Source organism: Lycium barbarum, chromosome 3, assembly GCF_019175385.1.
Source record: "Lycium barbarum isolate Lr01 chromosome 3, ASM1917538v2, whole genome shotgun sequence".
Taxonomy (NCBI): domain Eukaryota; kingdom Viridiplantae; phylum Streptophyta; class Magnoliopsida; order Solanales; family Solanaceae; genus Lycium; species Lycium barbarum.
In genome coordinates this window covers 125,328,240-125,350,699 of record NC_083339.1, presented here as the reverse complement: position 1 = coordinate 125,350,699, position 22,460 = coordinate 125,328,240, and the positions used below count along the sequence as shown (strand labels likewise).

Sequence of the window (22,460 nt, the reverse complement as noted above, 5' to 3'; positions counted from 1 at the left end):
CAAAATTCAGCACATCTCCTTCTTCAAAACCTGCCCCTTCAACGAATTCTTTCCATCCATACTGGATTCTCCTTCTTTGACCACAGGGTACAATTTTGGCTGTCCATACGACATTGTGATGAACAATCCTAGTGGCAGTGACTCAAGGTGGAATGTATTGAGATACAACCGTTGGCAACCACTGTAAAGAAAATAAGAATTATAAATACATTGTAATTTAACAAAAAAACATAATGGAAATAATGGAAAATGTGAGTACCGCGTCATCCAACGTTGCATAAGATCTACTCAGCCTTATTCTGAAATGAGGGTGGGGACGGTGACTCGGATGGACTTGAATGAAATCGGCCATTTATCAACAAAATTTTTTGGTTTGCAAAACTACTTTTTATTGAAAATTTTTAGGGTAAATAATAAGTTAGGGCTGAATGTTCTTAAATAGGAGTAGTAAATTGGAGTGAGAAGGCACCTTTTCACCTTTTCATTTTCCCTCCTAAACGTTTTTCAATCCCAAAAATTTTGGATTCCCTCCATTAAGAAAGAATAATTGAATTTTCTGAATTTTAAAATGATATTTTACTATATTTTCTCAGATTTCTAATAATTTCTATTGAACGAGTAATATGGGAGAATTTATGAAACTATTTTTTTTAAAGACAATTTTTTTAAAAGTTAGGCAGAACATTCTCAATTTGGTGATCAAATCACATGTTTGAAGTCAACAAAAATAGCAAACTTCTCTTTGTTACGCAATACATACAAAAACTTGCAATACTACAAACAATTAATGCATCATCCAATACATTAACATTTACACTATTTTGAAACACAAAATAAAACTTCCAATTCAATCAATACATACAAAAACTTGCAATACTAACAAACAAATAATGAATCACTATTTGAAACACAAAATAAAACTTCCAATTCAATTAAACGACTGGTTGGTCTGTTTGAACATCACCACCACTACTTTTATTATAACTACCGCCACTTCTACCACCCCTACACCTCCACCTCTTGTTCTTTCACTCCCACGTGCAGGTCTTGTTGAACTTGTACCACATTATTATCACCTCCACCGGCATTGGCATTAGGTCCAGTTCTCGCACTCCCTCGTGCACATCTTCTTGTACTTGTACCACCATTATTATCAACTGCATTAGCATGCTCACATCCATTCTCATTATTTTCATTGGCATTAGGTGCACATCTCACCCCTATATCCTAGTCCACCCCCTCGCCCAAAGATGTTTTCACAGCCTCCTTTACGTCTATTAATTGGGGGCCTTCCACGTGGATGAGTCTCTCTTGGGTTTCTTATGTATGTGAAATTATCATCGTCTGAATCATCTCCCCCAACGTCCGGCACCAGCATATCATCATCCCAATCTAAATAGGCAGCCAGTTTGGCTTTCATTACATTTTAAAGTCTCTAATTTTCACTTCACTATCCAATGCAACATCACAGACCCTTAACCATTTCTTCAACATATAATATCTTTTGAACTTATCAGTCATGGTTGAGTAGCCACCAGGAAAGAATTTCCTCAAGTGTGGACGAACGACATCTCTTCTCCACCTTCTAATTATATACCTCTCAAGGATTATGTCAATCCTCTTTCTTGACAAAACTTCTAGTATATGGCAACACAAAATATAAGTAGATTAAAAGTGTTTGCAATAGCATTCCAAATATTCACCGTTTGTTCTGTATTCCACCAAGAACACAAATACATTGCCATGAAAATCATTCTTAATTGAATAATCTGCAACGTCGAACTTCTCCACACCTTCCACCACTTCAGCATCTTCATGAATGCTCATTTCACAGTGATACTTTTTCGCTACCTGGTCCATGAAAAGATCATCTATTGTACAAGTGTAATGAGTTTGTATTTGTTCCTCCCACATGAATCCAGAGAAAACTTTTCTTCTGTATACCTAGAATTAAATTCAAAAGTTAACTCTTTATCAAACTTTGCTCTCAAGGCTATCTCGTATTGCTCAACAAACTGCTTTAGTGTGCTAGAACCACTGATATAGCCATCAAATAAAGCATGCATACCCTCACACCTTTGTGTGGACAGCATACCAACCCAAAAATAGTGCTTTAGTTATACAGGAACCCACTTCTCCCTTTCCAAAAACAAATTAGAGAACCATCTTCTGTTTTGTAACTTATATTTTTGAATAAATGCCTCTCATTTTCCAACAAATTCATCAATAGTAATGCTATCAAAGATTACTGCTTTAAATTCCCTCTTGGCAATTTTAGCATTATGAACTCGCTTTAGCCTGAAAGGCAACTTTGTGAAAATGTGCCAAATACAATACCTGTGGATTGCATCTGGCATCACTACTCTGATAGCTGCCTTAATACTGTCGCATTGATCTGTCATAATAGCGGTTGGAGCTAACCATTCATGGCTCTAAGACAAGTAGAGAAGACATATTTTTAAGTGTTAGCATCCTCGCTTGTAATCAAAGCACATCCAAGAAGTATGGACTGCCGGTGCTGATTCACACCAATGAATGAAGCAAATGGCATGCGCCATTGATTCACAAGGTAGGTAGTGTCAAAACATATCACATCACAAAATTCAAGATATGCATACTTAGAATGTGTATGAACCCATACATAGTTACGTAGCCAGCCAGAATTATCGTGGTCTACTGCATAGAAAAACTCCCTATCCTTAATCTGCATGTCAAGAAAAAACCTGTTTATTGCTTCTGCATCGGTGGACAAGGTTCTCAACCTCCTCTCCCGCAAAATGTAATTTCTACAGTCCTTGGGGGTACATCCCAAATTCTCAGGACCACCAGCTTCAACTTCCAAAAGTTTTATGCTCTTTGAAGGTCTCAAGCCTGCAATGTCGTGAGCAACAAGCTGCCTCTTCAAACTTCTGCTCATTTCCTTGTGTGAGGGCATAAATCGTGATAGTCTAGCATCCAACACATGATTATGCTCACTTTCAACCCTAGTGACACGCCATGATGATCTATCAACCATCATAACAGCATTAACACGAGCTTTACATTCAATCCTTTTGCTCGATTTCTTTTGTTTTCCTTTCCTTGACCTATCACAAGCATAGACAACATAATTAACAAAATCACTACGTTTTTTTAACGTTGTTTTTTTAACCACACCAAACCCTTTCAATATGGTATGCTCTCTGTAAAATGAAAACGTTGAATCTTTACTTCCAAATGTCATCCCTTCAATAGGACCTTGTAAAAATTGTTCATGTGTAAATCTCTCCTCATTCATTCCTCCTCTAGCTTCATCTTCATCTGTCACATCATGCTCATGTTCATATTCATCCGTCAAAGAATCCTCTTCGCATTCCTCAAAGTGATCAGGAGTATTTACCTCTTCCTCTACACGTACCAAGTTAAGCCCTTCATCCTCGCTGTCCAAGTATGGGTCTGGACCACCACCATTGAAATCCTCTGAATCTTCATCTTCATCTTCTCCATCATTAGAGAGCAAACTGTCATTACCTTCCATCCCTAAAACATTATTCAAGGTTGCCCTTATATCACCGTCTTCAATGTTGTTAACGACATTTTCACCGTTGTAATCATCAGTTTCACTGTTGTAATCAAAGTTTCACTGTTGTTATTATCAACATTGAAAATGTTTGGGTCCATTTTATGTTTGTGATTTCGGCACAGGAAGAAGAGAAAAGACTAAGAGGCAACTGTTGTGGAAGATAAAATAAAATAAAAAAGAGGCAACTGTTGTGGAAGATAAAATAAAATAAAAAAGGGGCACCTGTTGTATGTAATTAGGGATTTTTCTATTGTTTAAATGGTATAAAATTATAAAATTAAAATAAAAAGAGGCAAAGTATAACGTATAAATGTATAACGTATTGTATAAAAACGAGATTGCTTATCTTCTCGAGGTGTTTGAAAAATGGAAAAGTTGAGCATGCCTAAGTGTAATTATGACTCAGTCTTGGAGGGAAAAAATAAAATATTGTTTAGAGCCAAATATTCATTAAGGGTAATTAGGACTTTTTAAGTGGGTTGTGCCAAGTTGTGCTATATTGAGTTGTGCCAAATGACAGCAACCTTTTACTTTACCCTCTCAATCTTTAAAGTGATGCATATTTAAAGTACACTCAACCTTTAAATAGTGAAAATATAAACCTTTATCATGCATTTCTAGTATGTTTGAAAACATTTTCGAGAAATTGAATAAAAGGTCCAAACATCATCATAATAGATGGTATAATATTATACGACGAAACTAAATTTTCATTATATTATTACTGATCACATATAACAGAAAAAATATACGTAGCGGAGGAAGATTAGTCCCTAAATAAGGAACAGCGAAAAAGAAAATAGAAATAGTATACCCGTTGGAGAGAGACAGTTATTTGTTTTCCATCATTTTCTTCTTTGGAAAGAATTACATTTTTCTAACCAATTAAAATTAATACTGTCAAAATTTAGTTTTGCAAGAATAAAAGATTCTTCTGTAGTAAATCTAAATTTCTGATCTTTAACTAAAATCAGGTATTTGTTATTTCTTCTGTCACATTGATTTACCTCCATTTACTAGGGGTTTTCTCCGTCGTTGCGCTCAATCTTTTATGAAAATATTCTCAAACATGTTGGAGAAGTCTTGCAATGAAATAGCTTGCACATGTCCAATAATCCAAAATGTAGGGGAGATTCCGTCCCATATTCCGAAATTAGGGGTAAAAAGTGAAAACAACCGAAAATAAATGTTAGTACATGCATTAATTATTCACTGCTTTTCGTCAGTCTACGACTCCACTTGGCATCGCTAATGGTACTTTCTTAATGCCTTGGTCGGGTAAAGGTTCGACAATTGGGGGAAGTTCCATAATCTTTTGTACCAATTTCGTCCTTAAAATTTACAGTAAGTGAAAACGTCATTAAAATTTAGAAGCATCAGATTTGAAATGAAATAAGTCATTAGGGAATATTAATGTCAACAAGCTTCAGTGAGAGGTGAGGCTGGGTAAAGGTACCATCAAAGTAGCATAATACTTACCTCGAAAATGTTAGTACTACTATTCAAACTTTTCAAAAGCATTGCTTTGCTAAAGGGACGTGAATGAGAAAGTGATGTTAGACTGGAATGGCTCAAATTAACACTTCCTATTTCACTAGGAAATAAAAGCATGCCAGAAACACCACCATAAACAGCCCTTGTGTTTGTTACTGATGCAAAAAGCAGAATTTTCCAAAGAGAAGACGAAAGAGCTGCAGCTAAGCTAATACTAGAACTACTACTAGAACTAAGGGTTAACTAAAGAGAATTTTAACTGATGATTGAAAATGATAGTCACGGCAGATTTTGTACCAATTCTCATCTGAATATGGATAAAATAGCATAACCAACTTAAGGACTGAAAGAGAAAAGATACTGACATATGTGGGGGTCAAATTATAAATACCAAAAGTAATCATTAAACTTAAAAGGACTCAAGTGCATAAAAAAGAAACTTGTTGAGCAGCTATTTATAACTAACTTAACCACCATCTCCAGAACCAAAAAACCACCATGTACTCCTCTCCCAGTGTCACGTACAAGCTTGGCAAGCAGCTGCCATTTCAATTCATATAGTTACTTCACTTTGAGTTAATCTTTAGATCTAGTCAACTAACAAAAACAAACTTCAAACAAAACAATAGATGGAAAAGACGGAAGGTAAGAATAACGATTATGTCCAGGTATTGCCATTTTGCAACAGAGAACCAGTCATCAATTAACCGCTGAAGGTTCCTTACTGCTGCTTTACAAATAAAAAGGGTAGATTCTCCGTAATCCAATACATTAAGGTGAAACAAAACCACCTCTGCCAAATACATTAACAAGGTGAAACAAAACCACCTCTGCCAAACAGAGACTGTCCATAAACTGTTCCAAAATTGCTGCAAACACTTGTTCATAAACCAGTAGAGCTCGAAAGCCATCCAAAGCTAATCCCTCCCATAAATCCAAATTCAAAGTAGACCATGCATCATAGAATGGAGCAAAATACCGCATGGGTGCCTCCCCAATAGCAAATTCGCAGAACTCCAAGAATATACCAGGACACAGCGCATACAGCTGCACAAGAATGGACGTAGCACAAGACGTGAAGCAACAAGAGCATCGCAAAGTTCTAAAATCATAGAGATGCCCAGTCTGGATGTGGACATTCATATATCCAGTCAGGTCCTGAATATTTTACACAATGCAGCCATAGACCCTCTTCATTTCCCTCATACCTACATTTTGAAGTAATAAGGGGCATCAAACCAGACATGAGAAAGGCTTCCAAAACCAAGAGCATGCTCACAAGTAATACTTATTTCAACTGAAACGACAACCAGACTAGTCTAGCCACGCATTCACAATCTAGCCCTCAAAACCCTAACCGAGGGGTGACCAGCTTGCCAAGATGGCCTTGAAACATAGGATTTTTTATATTTCCGCATTTATCCCTAGCAAACAGTTGTATACTGATCTTGGTGGGCATTATAGTCATCTCAAATTCTTTTGTCTAACTCTATTTCGAGAGCGGTGTTGATCTTCAGGGTTAGGATAAGATGGCTTCTGACTGAATTATATTGTTCTGAATCTAACAGGAAGAAAGGAAGAGGCTCTCTTGCCTCCTCAAATTTGAGATTGTGGCTAGAAGCAGAGGATTCATGGGAAGGGTACAAGTTCCCTTAAGTGGAAGGCAACCCAGATGCTGTGTTAGCTCAAGAGATTGAAATTTCTTAAGTGCAAACAAAATGTGGAACATTAGTTGTTCTGGGAATCCAAAAACAAGAAAATCCATTATTTTGGATGAGCTCATAGGTCTAAATGAATTAGCAGAAGGGAGAGTGCTCATTGTGGAAGAATTAGCTAAAGTAGCAAACCTGGATATAGCTAAGAAGGAAGAGGTCTCTTGGCTGTCAGACATCAAGGTATTTTACGGTTAATAAAAAAACTCACAATGAACGTACCCTCCTAACGCATTTTGCTATGCTTCAATTGGACAAGGTCACCTTGAATCCAAATATAGTTAAGAGGACTAACAGGTTCATTTGCCAGAATTTAAGGGTCACCATAGACCCTCGACCTGTATTGACAGTAACTCTAAGGTTGAATGTGCACTCCAGAATAGACCTGTCAAGAATAAATCAATACAGAGACCATCCTTACCCTTTCGGAGCAAGATTTGGACAATTTGTACACATAGGATCAATGCTAAAATCTTCAACGGAGTCATTTTCCGCATCACTAATTCCTTTTTCAAGAGACATGGGCTCTGGAGGAGAACATGATCTTGCTGCAGCTCTATCCGCACTCAATCCTTCAGCAGAGCGACTAGACACGAATTCAGACAAGTAGAGCATATCATTGGCTATGGGATGACCTGTATATTGCAGATGCACGCGTATCTGTTGCGAGGCAAATTTCGTTAGGTATAACAAGCTGATTATCCTTAAAGAGAGAGAATTTCACTAGCAATGCCACTGCTCGAAGCAACACGAATACAAATTCCAGAAACCACATTCCCTTGAAATGGCCATTAAAATCGAGTACAAAAGGAACCTTATTTTAAAGGAATAAATCATTTGAAGATGCAATTTAACAAAAAATGAAATCTATTTACACTCAAATTATGGGTTATGACAAAAACAGAGATGTTACTCAAGCAAAAAGATTATTCAACTCAAAAAATATATAAATAAAGAGCAAAGAGATGATCAACAAAATGCACAAAGGTTTCTCCTTTGTATTAGTTGAGGGAAGAGTGGGCATAAAGGGAACATAATTGATACGAGAAAATTGTCAAAATCACATTTTAAATACCTGATGTGTCCTGCCAGTGACGGGTTCACACAAAACAATGCTGTGCTTCCCATTGGTACTAATCCTTGTAAATTTGGTGCAGGCAGTCTTCCCCTTCAGCGAAGCAGTACAATTTCCCTGGTCGTCCCCCACCTACTAGTATGATTTGCCCAAGATTAAGCAAGTAATAATATCAAACAAGAAACAGAAAGCCACGCATAACAAAATCTGCTCTCCAAAGCACAATCAAAAATCAATATATTCAGCTACACAATTACCAACAAAAAAAAAATTATTGCTGCTTTACGGCCAACCCCGCATTGAGATTTTGATCTCCACAGGTGGATAGTTGGAACATAATCTCCCCACCCAATGAAAAAGGACACATTCCCCCCCCCCCCCCCCCCCACCCACCCAAAATAAAAAAGGGCACCCAACACATTTCTCAACCAAACTTTTGGTGGTTCAGCATATCTGCTGCATCAGTAGAAACTGAGCTGCTGCTGGTAGGAACAAAATGCAGAGGTAAAGATATTGCAAGATAAGATCATCAATTGATTTAGGCTCCAAAAGACTAAGCAAAGTTCAAATAGAAACAAGTACAGAAGCAAAACTAATCTCAGAAGTCAGAATTAAATAACAGCTCATAAAAGCTAAGAAGAGAAACAGATGTTGTGTGTTCATATCAGTGTTATCAAAAGCAAAAAGCGTAAAAAAGCTCTAAGGTCAGCTGTGGCTTTAAGCGCAAAACGCAAATAAAGCATGAGCTTTAATGAAAAAAGGCGCGATGGGGCAAGAATACAAATATATGTATGTTTAGTCCAGAACTAATAATAATAAGCATGATAACAAATATATGGACAAAGAAATTGTAAAAGCACTACGATAAAGGGAAATATCAATTATCTAGTGTCATCTCTTCAAGAGAGGCTCATTGGCAAGGAAAAGTATGTCTTAGAGCCTTGATGATGACACTGAAGCACACATAAAGCGAGGCGAAGCGCTCAACATGTTTTGAGCCTCGCTTCAGGGCTTAAGCGCGCCTTTGACAACACTGGTTCATATAACGTAGAAACCTACACATGGGATTTTTGTCTTCTAAAATGTTGTTCTGGTCTCAACTTTTAATTTTCCTGGACTCTGTGACAGAAACTGGTGGAAAAGCGATGTGTAGGAATAAGCAACTTAGGCAGATTAATATTGTGGATAGTACATAAAATTGGACATATCATTTCGTGCTATACAAATAATTGCTTTGGGGCGGGGGCAGAGGGGTGGGGGGGGGGGGGGGGGGGGGAGCGCAGACACAATCTTCTCTTCTTAACTTTTCTGGTACTAAAATCCCTTCTTCTGTCTGTCCAATCTGTAGCCACCAAACAGGAAGTTGGGTCAGGGGGCCAAACATAACTTCTCTTTTAATAATATCTGTCACCATTTGGTTCTGAATGAGAAATAGTTTTAAATGGTTACTCCATCATATGTGCAATACTCAAGCATTCTGCAGCCGAAAAGAAAGGTTTGAGTCCTAAAGGAAGCTTCTCTCCAGATGGGTAAATGGTATGTTTGTACTGGTTCCAATACAATAGTGCAAGTCATGCTCTATGCAAGAGCTGAATCAACCAACATCGTACAACAACATACACAGTGAAATCCCATAATGTGGGGTCTGGGGAGGATACCTGTCCTTACCTCTACCTTGGAAGGTAGGGAGGCTGTTTCTGAAAGACCCTCGGCTTATAATAAAAGAGCAAATTTACTAGAAAGGAAATATCTTACCTCAACTGTGCTCCTCCCTTCTCGAGCATTGTAATTGACATTAGCATTCACAACTTGCTAAGGAAAGAAGCAAGTAGAAAAAACACGTCAAAAAAAGTAAACAATGTCATCTTGAGGGAGAAAGAGTTTAAAAGAGAGTTAAAGGGGGGATGCTCGCGAAAGCGGAATGAACGGTGAGATGAACAGCCTGGCTTTTACAATGAATACCTGCTTATCTGGGAATACTCCAATTACTCTTGCAATATACCGTTTCTGCACTGCCCCTGATTCTATCTGGAAAAAAACAAGGTTTACTTAATAAGGATTTAGAAAAAGGTGGTCAGTTAACATTAGAAAGAACACAGACCAGCCTAGAGGAATCGAAGGATGGAATCAAGCAAAACATTGGTTTACTTTACTGGGTGGAAATATTGATTTCTGATTCTGCAATACATTGGTTTAACTTGACATATGCTTACAGAGTCTTTCACCCCAACCATTTGAAAGATCAATTTAGCAGCAAATGAAGAAATCAGTAGATAGTCTTCTGAAAAATCAGAGTCAACAACATACCCAGGGATAATCCCACCAGGTGGGGTCTGGGGAGGGTAGTCCGATAGACTCCCCGCTCAAGGAGAGAAGAAAAAGCAGCAGTAATAATAGGCAGGTATAACAGCAAGATAATGAGAGAACGGAGTCAAGGAACAATCAGGTAGTAATAGGGATCTAAGAATAAGCAAATGTAACAAAGATACTAATACTCCTAGTACGGAAAAGAATCCGTGCGATAATCTAATAACCATCTACCCTGATACTCGATCTCCGCACGCTCCTATCAAGGATCATGCACAATCAGAGCTGCTGTACGTTATGGAAAATGTTCTCAGAACTGTAATATATTTATCTGGATGAGTATTTGCAACTGACTGCAAACTATCTAGGCCGCGCGACTATCACTGTCCAAATAACTAGAATTGGATTAATTTTAACCTGAACAGGTTCTACTTGCAGAAGTGCAGTGAAGTTTAGCAGCTGAGACAAATAACAAGAACAGGAGAGGAAAATCAATTCAAGAAATGCCACCAAAATTCCTACAAGCAACTCAAAGGTACTTCTCTCGAGCAATGTCCTTAAACCTTATAGAGTCATATGCTCCATTTAATCTATAGCTATGGAAATTGGGTGCAAAATATATGTATAGACCGAGAAACTTCTGACAAAGCTAACTTCGACACCATAAGAATGCTGTATTTTCAATGTTGGAAGCTATTCACTGGAATACCTTCAATTCCCAAAAAATCACTAATAATTTATTCAAATAGCTTGAGAAGATTAAGATAACATACCAATCAAAAATGAAGAAAGAGATAACATATCTAAATCTTTCCACAGAAAAAAAGATGACCTGTCTAAATCCAAAATCAAAAATGTTGTTGCATGTCCTGCCCCAGATAAGTTAGTAGATCAAATATCAACTCTATACATCAATTATACACTAGTTGTTTCATCCGCTCAGATATTGATGCCAAAATATCAAAAAATAATCTTTAAGAACTTCTGCTGTAGAATTTTAGGAAGCAGACAATAGTTCCCATGTAGTAAAACCAACATTAATTGGAAGATAGTCTACCTCTTATTTAAGAGAATTTTAGAAGAGCTAACAGTATCTATAAACAAGAATTAGATTGGTTCAACAAGAGCCTCCTGACACGGATAGCAAATTAAAATTTGAGTTGGACTAGTGAGGTTTCAAATGCCACGCTCCGAATAATACTGCAATATGCTTCCTTATTCATTAAAACTAGAAAAAAGATCCCTTAATTTCATCTCCTGGAGCACAAGATATGGATTTAAAATCAAGCATTTAGTATGAGTATCATTATCATATATGTCAACAATCAGTTTCAAAAATTTAGGAACCATTTTAACACCCCTTAACAAGAAATTGAGCACACAGTTGTAGGAGTCTTACTACATCTGGTTATATTTGGAACTGATTGGTCTCATACTGCCAACATATTGACAAACAATAAGGAGAAATGGGTGTGGTTAGACAGCAGTGATGCATTCAAGATCTCTTATTTTTATTATTTCCGTCATTGTCCAATTCATTGCAATATAATCATAAGAACAGAAAATATACCTGTTGCCTGAAGAGGTCAGCCCTAGAAGCACTCCTAGCCAAAATAAGTAGTCCTGAGACCAAGCGATCTAGGCGATGAACCGCTTCCATAAGAGTCAAGAGAAGACTAGAACAAATAGCTATATTTAATGTGGCAAGAAGTACTTGATGACATTATGAACAGGACAAAAAGTTATGCCCTGCTGCTGCTAGGGAGAGAGAGGATACGAAATAAAGGTGCCAGGCCATACTCCGCTTGTAGTATACCAACGACTGTATTCTTGCGATATTGTCCACATGGATGCACCTACAAGTGAGAAGAGATTGCTCACATTATACATATGAATGGTGAAGCAAGGAAAAAAAAACAACAATTATAGGCCAAAAAATCATAGCGCTATCATCAGAAATGAGTTAGCCATTCAACACAAACATGGATACTAGATCCTTGAAAGGTTGTGACATGGTGAGAATCTAGTTAATCTACAACCTTCTGTACTCCAAAGGAATTGATCATAAGCATGCAATCAAATGGTAAACGGGAAATGGGAAGTAGCATGTAAATGGAGAATGAAGTTAAGTGTCAACTCTGAAACAAAAGTTAAGTACTAGGTCCTTGAAATATTGGAGGGAATAAAAGAACATTTCCACAAGGATGCACCTATACTATCTGGTTATCAACCACTTCATTGACCACCAGGCTACACCATTGGTGTGGTTGTACTATATTATCTGTCCACTCAAGGTGACCAGATTTATAGCATCATCAGTAAGTATTGGTTCTTTTTCAAAGTTTCAAATACTCTTAGGGGTCATTTGGTAGGAGGGACAAGTTATCTCATGTAGATGGGATTGGGTGGGATAAGATGGGATAATTTATCCCACCTCCTATATGGGATTACTTATCCCACCTTTTATCCCATGTAGATGGGATTGGGTGGGATAACAAAGGAGTTATCCCACCAACCAAACATGGGATAATTCTAATCCCATGGGACTAATAATCCCATCCCATCCTATCCCTCCTACCAAACGACCACTTAAGTCTTAACATATTCCAAATAATCTTAGCATATCACTTTCTCAAGAAGCAAAGATATAAAGATAAAACCATGATTAGCTTACAGGAACAGAAGCAGGCTTGCAAACTGTCAGCACATCTGGTTCTTCACATAGTATTTCAACATCCCACGACATCACTGGTGGTTCATGCCTACAGCCTTTTGTAAGTCATGCTCTCATAATTACATAACAGAACATACAACAACAACAACAACAACCCAGTGAAATCCCACAACGTGGGGTCTGGGGAGGGTAGAGTGTACGCAGACCTTACTCCTACCAAGGTAGAAATTACATAACAGAACATGATTATAAAATATCAAAGCAGATGCTGAGTCTAAGATCTATCATTAACATGCGTTAAATCAAGAAAACCAAAATCTATTAAAGGATTGACACAGAAGAACCCAAGCAGAAGGATAGAGTCGATAAACCAATTGTCTGATTCCAAAACTTGAACTGTACGAACCTGTGCAAGAAATGACTAATCTTTTGTGATGACTGAACTACATATGAAACAGGCACGTTTTGTCCATCAACTTGTATACGTCCAGACTTTATGGCAGATTCCTAGCATAAATCAAAACCATCTAAATCAGCTATACACAGGATTCGAAGAGGCATTAGCTACATAAATGACTAAAAATGTGCTCGACGAGCAGGGTAAACTGTAAACATATGCTATCATCACTCACATAATTCGACTTCATATAATTTCTTATTCAAAAAACGAAAATCGCAGTTAAGTCTGCTAGAAATGTAAGCATGTATTAAACCCATTACATCAGCGCAATTGCAACCATTCAAGTACGACAGACACATGCATATTCGACAGCATATAAAGTAAATCAGAAAACAGACAAACAAACAAACAAACAAAATAAAAGGAAGGCATAATACATAGATAGAAACCTTAACTTAGACTCAACTAGCAACTGAACACTCCAACTTTGAGAATGCACATCTAGTCACCTGAACTCGTCTCCATTGTGAGAGTTGAACACTACAACTTATAAAATGATCATCTAGACACCTCCAAAAAATTTGGGGTGTCCACGAAGGGAACGAGTTGAAATGTCTAGATGTGCATTCTCAAAGTTGGAGTGTTTAGTTGTCAATTGAGGCCAAGTTAGAGATGTCTATCTATGTATTAGGCCTAAAAGGAAATACTGAAACGTGAAATGCAACAACAACATACATAGTAATCACGAGGTCTCCCTTTAAATTCATCAGAAAAGAGATCAACAACTGTCTTCCCAGCCCACCTATTCTTCACCTGAAAAATGAATACAAATACAGGGTTTAATTAGGGTTTTAACAAAATTCATTTTAAAAATTGGCCAAACCATTAAATGAAGAGAGAGAGAGAGAGTAGTAGTAGTAGTGGTGGGTACATGAGAGATGAATTCGAAGTAGTAAGGCTTGACATAGCGTATTCCTGCAAAAGTAAAAGAGAAGAGGTTAAATGTTAGTTGAATATGAATCAAAACTGAAAAAAGGAATTACCGTTACGGAAGATGTAGTCGTGGCGTTCGGGTGGGTTGGCGGGTGTTTGCCACACTATCTCCATATCTTCTCTCTTCCTCTTCATCATGTTCATTTTTATTTACTAGTAACTAGTAGTAATAAAATGATAACGGTAACCTCCCCTAATTTCATGACAAAACTGTTTTCACTATGGGCGTGTTTGGTAGAAAAATATTCCAGGGGTGTGTGTGTGTTTTTTTTTTTTTTTCCAAAATGTTTCCTAAAAAACTATGTGAATTATTTATTTATCTAAATATGTCTATATTATATACAAGTACTTTTAAAATAATATTTTCTGGTTACGAGTCAAATATGTGAATTAATATTTATTTATTTTTGTGTGTTTGGTACGTAATCAAAAAATATTATTTTTAAAAGTACTTGTATATAATATAGACGAATACTAGGAAAGGTGGTGGGATGGGTACGGGTGGGGATGGGATGAGGTGGAGGTTGTGGAGGAGACAATCAATATAAATTTTATTTGTATAACTTAGCAGGTGTTTGACCATGAAAATCAAATTTTTTTCATTTTATTTGGAATTTTGAAATTAGAGTTAAAGATGGAGTTGTGTTTGGTTGTAGTTTTAGCAAAGAATATTTAGTTGTTTGAATATATTAAAAGTGAATAAATTTTCCGAATTTCAAATACAATTTCAAGTTGTATTTGGATTTTTCATGGCTAAACGCTGAACTTCAAATAAAATGAAAAAAAAAATCCAGAGAAAAGTGAAAATTTCTCACGGCTTTCCTACTACGAAGTCATTTTCTTTATTTTAAACTCATTTTCTTATAGAGACAATATTTTTCAAAAAAATTGACCAACCAAATATGAAAAAATTAAAAATACTTTTTGAAAAATATTTTCCTCCATACCAAACATGAGAAAGCCTATATGTCCCGTGTCCGATTATGAGGTCCGACCGATCCAGATATACAAACTCTCTTTTTATATTTTATGTAACAAAATTATATTTTATATTATAACAAGAGACGAGTTTGGCTGTTATACTAACTAAACTTGAAGCGCATAAAATTATGCAGTTTCATATTTTTAAAATATTATATGTGTGTAATAAAATAATCATGTCACTCATGTGAAATTGATATGTATTTAAGATTACCTTTTACTAAAATATATATATATATATATATATATATAATACATGTTTTTTGTTATGTTAACCCCAAAACCCACCCTACCCTTTAATTTTTTACAAAAAAATACATTCAATTTTCTTGAGAGAGTACAAAGGTGGTTATCGTAAATTTGTAATGCTACTACTGCAAGAAAAAAAAAGATAAGATATATTTATTTGTTGAAGTTACAATATTACATGCCTAGAAACCTATTTTCATCTGCATTTCTCTCCACTTTTTTTTAACCAACCGATCAACCACTAAATAAATTAAACAAGGATCATGAGATAAGGTCTGACCTTCCTTACTCGTGCCTTTCTCATTGAGAATTTTACTTTTCATATTGGTAATAAAATTCATATAGGCATCCTGAATTATATTAGCTAAAAAATAAAAGTGATAAACGAGATTATAATTTAATGCTTTGCTTTAAGGAAATTTTGATTTGGTAACAAGACAAATGAGCGACAATATAGTATGAATAAGACCTTCAACCCGTTAACAAAAATTATGAAGTTGGATCTTACGAATGGAGAAAATCCTAATAAGTGATTCTTATTTTTTTGTAAACTAGAAGGCTACACGTAGCAGAAAAAAGATGTTTTCTTGCTCAATAGATTGTATAAATATAGGTTTACGGTGTACAAATACATCATCCTATAAGAAGAGAAAAAAAAAACTCTAATTATATTGCATCATTCTAATATGGTATCAGAGCTTTAGAAAATCATCATTTGGATCCTGAAGTTCTGCTCATTTTTCTCTTAAGTCATCGTTTCTCAAGTTGTTTTAATGGTGACACTACCGATTGAAATAGGACTGCTCAACTTTTTTCTCTCTCACACTTAAATATTATTATTTAATTAGATATTTAATTAGAATTTAGCTGCGCACGTTTAATTAGAGAAAAATGAATGCAGAGCATTAGAATAGGACTTATGAGATTCTTATTCACTCAACCTTTTTAATTAGAATTTCATTCAATGCAGAAAATAACTTAGTGCTCCCGAATGTGATTGAACGTTCATATATTGCATCTTTCTAATATGGTATCAAAGCTTTAGAAAATCATCATTTCAATCTTGAAGTTCTATTCACTTTTCCCGCAAGTCATCGTTTCTCAAGTTGTTTTAATGGTGACACTACCGATTAAAAAGGATTGCTCAACTTCTTTTCCACTCACACTTAAATATTATTATTTAATTAGAATTTAGCTGCACAGGTTTAGGGAGAATTGAATGCGGAGCATTAAAATAGAACTTATGAGCAACTTATTCACTCATCCCTTTTAATTAGAATTTCATTCAATGCAAAAACTAACTTACTGCTCTTGAATGTGATTGAGCGTTCATGTAATTATAATATTACTAGTTAATTTTTTTTATATTAGATGTTTTTGTTTATTATACACTTTAATTTACAGCAGGAGCAAAACTGTAATCTAACTTTGAAGATGGGAATTTTTCACTTTTAGTATAAAATATGATACTCCTTCCGTCCCAAAAATAAGTGTCACATTAGCATAAAAAAAATCCAAAATAAGTGTCACCTTAGAAATTCAAGACAAAAATTTGGAAAACGTTTTCAGTTATGCCCTTAGTATTAAAGAAGTAACCCTCTTTAATGGATAGTTGAGTAAACTCCATATTGTATTTGTAGATTTCTTAACGGATGTGATTTTTGCTAAAATGACATTTATTTTGGGACGGAGGAAGTAATAAGTTATGGGAATTTAAATTAATCGATTCAATAATTTTTGCATTGGGAATGTATTAAGAAAAATCAAAGAATCCGAAACCAAAATGACCCCAAAAAAGTGCTTTTGAACCAAACTACCCCAACAAAAAAAAAATGTTACAAAACTGCCTTTAGCGCAGTAATTTACTGCGCTAAAGCCCCTAGCTGTGACGGCACTGTTAAGTACTTTAGCGCAGTATTTTACTCCGCTAAAGGATACCTCTTTTTTTTTCTTTTTTCTTTGGGTTAATCCCTCTTTCATTACACTTTTTAACGTACTTTGACCATAGATTAATCATGCTTCGGGACCCCGAAATTTCAACATTTTATATAGAACCCTACTTATTTTTATGCGATTAATAAGGTAGGCTCAATGCATCAAGGATAAGCTAAACTTCGGATTGCCGTTTTAGTGGTTGAAAAGTGCTTGAACTCCATTTTTGTTTGAAGACTTGGTGTCATTAGCTTTAAGTTCTTTATGAAAATATTTAAGGGTGTTCATTAATAATAAACCGAAAGTAGTAAAAATACAATCATCAAAAAAAGAAAAAACTTAAAATACATTCATCAATTCATGCCCTTGAGTTGATGAAAAACTAAACATACTAATATTCTTCAAAATAACAACATCATCATAAATTAAACTTAAAACTAAAATCACAACATTCTTAATCATCATCAGAATATAAGTCTTCAATATCATCCACAGAAAAATATTGGCGGTTTCTTAAGACACATCTTTTTTCAGTAGATGTTAGTTCTCCACCGGTTGATGATGCTTGTTTTTCGGCCAACTTTAGCATGTAAAATCTACATCGTCTTGCCAGCATTCTATTATTTTCTTTTCTAATCCTTTGTACAGCAAGCTCGCAAGTTTCTGGACTTACTCGAGGCATGGTTATGGAGTACCTTGCTGGGATTGGAGCGTTGAGATTTTCCAAGTCACGAACAAGACGTTCTGATTCAGCAAGCCGATGTGACCATTCTCGGCATAAACTGCAATAATATTCCCGCGGATCTGAATATTTCACACTGCAGAAATTATCATTACGTTGTATAAGAAGGTGGGGATTTAGCTCGTCTAGTTTGAAATTACTTGCTTCACTCAAAAAACTGCTATGATTTGAGCTCTCATCATCACTGCTATTTGGTTCTTTTGGAAGGAGTAAAGACCAAGCTGAGTTTCTACTACTCGCCATTAATTACGTTGTAGTCTAATCACAAAAGAAAGTGTTACTTATATAGTTTGCAAACCCCCATGTACCCCTAGTTTGGGGGGGGGGGGGGGTTCTTTATGACCCTACCTACTTATTTTATATTAAAAAATATTAATCTTCATCGGACATCTCACAGTCCGAATCCCCCTTGGATCTAAATTTTGTGCTACCGTGTACACCATATTCTACCTTAAGGGAATGTATTTGCATCCGATTGTTCTCTTCGCGAAAACGGTTAAGAGCAAAATTAAATTCTTGTGGAGTTCCACGAGGCATTAACATAGCACTTTTTTTTTTGCATTTAAGCCCTGCTGACGCTAAATTTTGCTCCAGTGCTGCAGTCTCCCTAACACGCTAATTTCACTCCTCTGTCATCATATTGTTGTAACGTTGGTTGTATCTCTCGTTCGGGTTGTTCGAGTATTCAAAATCTTCACCCAATTCCCATATCCTACCCATTGCGTCGAATATGTCTCTTGGAGAGAACAATATAACACAACTAATATCTCTAAATTGGTCAAAAAATGACATAGTAACTCAATTTTGTGTGGAATTTTGTGTGGTTGGTAGTTATTCGTCAAATTACGTTATATAACACTTGCTGTATGAAACCCAAAGTTTGATTCGAATTATGACGTTTTTTTGTATGACAACTGAGGTGACAACATAGTGCAGTGATATAGCGCAGTAAAATAATGCGTTACTTTGTCATAACGCATTATTTTACTGGTTTATATGTGTATAACGCAGTAAATTACTGTGTTATTTTGACATAACGCAGTATTTTACTGCGCTATTCTGCCAGCCACTGACATAACACGGTTAATTCATGCGTTATGCAACACTCTATACTTAATTTGATTTGACGTAACACTGCAAGATACACTAATTGCATGCATGCGTTGGTTGAATATTCAAACTTCAAATCTTATTTTTTTTTTGATGTTAATACAATGTTCCTCCTTGCTATATGCTGATATTTTAACTTATTCAGGTTCCCTATTAAAGATTGTATTACAGCCGTCCTGAGAGTATATAGCAAAATCGTTAGTAGGCGGAAGGCGTATATTGGGCGTAGGCGTGCACATGAGATAGTCTACGGCGATTGGAAGGGCTCTTTCAAGAAGTTGTCGAGATACATGGCGGCTCTACAACACTTCAATCATGGTACTATTGTTGATGGAAGCTCAAATCGAAGCTTGGTGTAGTCGGTAATATTTTTGAGTTTGTATTTTGGGCATTCAAACCATGCATTGATGGTTTTGCTCATTGTCGGCCTGTAATATCAATAGATAGAACACATGTGTACGGGGTATACGACATAAAGCTACTAATTGCAGTTGGAATGGATGCAAGTGGAGCTATATTCCCTCTAGCTTTTGCAATTGCAGCTAATGAGAGCATTAGTACGTGGGGTATGTTTTTGGACTACTTGAGGCAACACGTTATTAAGGATCGCATGGGAATATGTGTGATCTCAGATAGAAATGCTGGCATATTGCACAATATGTTTAGTTTGCAGGGGTGGCAGCCGCCCTTTGCCTACCATCGTTATTGTTTAAGGCATTTGAAGGCAAACTTCCAAAAGACATATCGAAGCCCAACACTTTGCAATTGGATGTGGGCGACTGCAATAGAGCATCAGGAGAAGAAGTTTCACCTGCAGATGGATATTATTAGGCGGGCGGATGAGGAAGCCTTCTACTGGTTGAATGCAATTAATAAAGACAAATGGACATTATACCAGGATGAAGGTAGGCGATGGGGTATGCTGACAACAAATAGCTCTGAGTCATTCAATGGCTTGTTGAAATCTGTACGGGGACTACCCATCACCGCAATGGTGAGAATGACTTTTAAGCAGGGTGTGGAGCGGCTCGTCAATAGATCAAAAGAGGCCAAAGCACTTGCGGCAGAAGGTCTACGATGGATGCCAAAACCGCCAAAACTGTTCGAGTACTACAAATTTAAGGCTCAGCAACACGACCGGATGGAGTACAACTCTGCAGAACGCATATTTGAACTCACAACAAGTGTGGACCAAGGTAAAGGAGCTAACGTCCGCACAATTTGTGAGATTCCAAGAACATGCATATGCGGCAAGTGACAATCATATCACATGCCATGTTCTCATGCCTTCAAGTGTTTTATCGCAATGGGAAAGAACATCTCCCTGTACATGGCCGAGGAATATACAGTTGAAAATTATGCAAAAACGTATGTTAGAAGGTTCTACCCACTTGGTAGTGAGAGTTATTGACCACCGGATCCATTTTCAATGGTTGCAAATAAAGCATTTATCCGTAAATTCAAAAAGAAAGCATACTCTCGTATTCATAATGAAATGGATGTTCCACCAGGGAGATACACTCGAAAATGCTCATTTTGTAATTATGTTGGTCATGATAAGCGCAAGTGTCCCTTATGGCATAGTGGTCAAACTATATCTAGCGGTGGAAGTACCTCTCGTGGTGGAGGAAACTTTCGTGGTGGTGACATATCTCGCGGTGGTGGCAGAAGATCAACTCAAGGGCATTAATTGATGATTTTTTTTTAAAGTTTTTTTCTTTCTTTGATGATTGTATTTTAAAAAGTTTGAGTTTATTATTAATGAACAAGCTTTAGCATTTTCATAGTGTTATGAATGATGCAATTTAATTATTTTGAGATTGGTATGAATGCTGCAATTTTGACTAAAAAATAGCACGCTTAAATCTACACCCTAAATCATAAAGAACTTAAAGCTAATGACACCAAGCCTTTAAACAAAAATGGAGTTCGAGCACTTTTCAACCACTAAAACAACAATCCGAACTTTTACGTATCCTTAATGTATTGAGCCCACCTTATTAATCGCATAAAAATAAGTACGGTTCTATATAAAATATTGAAGTTCCGGAGTCTCAAAACATAAATAATATGCGGCTAAAGTACGTAAAAAAGTGTGAAAATGTAATAAGAGGATGTTTTTGAAAAATAGGGACTCCTATATCGCAGTATTTTAATGTGCTAAAGGGGAGAGGGAATAACCTTTAGCGCAGTAAAAGCACTTAACGGTGCCGTCACGGTTAAGTGATTTAGCGCAGTAATAAAGACAGTTTTGTCATTTTTTTTATTGAGGTATTTTGGTTCAAAAACACTTTTTTGGAGTTATTTTGGTTCCGGACTCAAAATAAAACTAGTTGTTGTCTTTTTATTAACCTTTATAATTGAAGCGGAAAAATGGGGAGAAGTTGGTCAGTCCCAAATCCTAACCACGGCTCAGCTGCCACGTGGGAAACTTCATTTAACCTGGGTTAAACATGGAGCTGCAATGAAATTTAATGACATTTATCTCCTCTCTCTCTATCCATAAACATTCCACTTGGAACAATATAATCGAAAACCCACAGATTTCTTTATTCATTCTTTCATTAGTAAATTCTCTCTCTTTCTCACACACACACACACACACAGAGTCTCTCCATAGAAATAGGTTTCGCTCTCTATACAGAGACACTGTGAACGCGTTTGCTCTTTCCACTCTCTTTTTTCTGCAGGTTCTCAACAAAGTACCGTACGTGTGAGGTGAGATAGAAATCTCGAGCACACATTAATTCATTCATATTCATTTGCAACAATACAATACAGGCTTTTTCTTTATTGTTTCCCCGGTTTTGGTATTTCTGGCATTATTTGTCTCATTGAAGTCTCAGAAAAAGAGCTTCTTTCACTGCTTTTGCAAACTCTGCACATTTTGTCTCTGTTCATTCCACCTTTTTCGCTCTCGGTCTTCAACTTGTATGTATACTAACTTTTTTTGCTATTTTGCTTGATTCTGCCTTGTCATCAATGTGTGTGTTGAATCTCTACGTACTTTTGGAAAAATAATAGTATTGAAAATTGATTCCAGGAGAAAAAATAGCAAATTTTGCTTTTCTGATGAGTTGGATAGGAGTTGGAGACTTTATGACTTTGACCTGAGCTTTCTATTTTCTCCTTTATTGAGAGCGGAAAGCATTTCGCCATTTAAGGCCAAGCTTTCTGCATTATTATTATTATTAAAGTAAAGTAATGCTCGTGAGTCTGCCTTTTTTAT

General features: G+C 36.3%; 1 protein-coding gene across 2 annotated transcripts; it reads right to left on the bottom strand.

The window, feature by feature from the left end:
* Nucleotides 1-5,702: 5,702 nt before the first annotated feature.
* Nucleotides 5,703-14,419, bottom strand: LOC132632296 (RNA pseudouridine synthase 7). 2 transcript variants are annotated; one of them, XM_060348175.1, is made up of 12 exons: nt 14,268-14,419; nt 14,156-14,199; nt 13,960-14,037; nt 13,231-13,331; nt 12,825-12,912; nt 11,928-12,006; nt 11,721-11,839; nt 9,806-9,871; nt 9,599-9,655; nt 7,844-7,975; nt 7,190-7,428; nt 5,703-6,264 (listed from the first exon to the last, which is right to left on the bottom strand). In XM_060348175.1, exons 1-12 carry the CDS (start codon nt 14,359-14,361, stop codon nt 6,165-6,167), a joined length of 1,197 nt encoding a protein of 398 aa, XP_060204158.1. In that variant the 5' UTR covers nt 14,362-14,419; the 3' UTR covers nt 5,703-6,164. The 2 variants fall into 2 exon arrangements, with proteins under 2 accessions (XP_060204158.1, XP_060204159.1); XM_060348176.1 differs by having other exon boundaries at nt 11,721-11,803; nt 14,268-14,418.
* Nucleotides 14,420-22,460: the final 8,041 nt, after the last annotated feature.

Excerpts from the sequence above, each read along its gene's own strand:
- LOC132632296 (XM_060348175.1), bottom strand. The coding sequence starts at position 14,361 with ATGAACATGATGAAGAGGAAGAGAGAAGATATGGAGATAGTGTGGCAA. Across the intron at positions 14,200-14,267 it reads CGACTACATCTTCCGTAACG|GAATACGCTATGTCAAGCCT; the intron begins GTAATTCCTTTT and ends TTACTTTTGCAG. Across the intron at positions 13,332-13,959 it reads GGAGACCTCGTGATTACTAT|GAATCTGCCATAAAGTCTGG; the intron begins GTATGTTGTTGT and ends GATTTATGCTAG.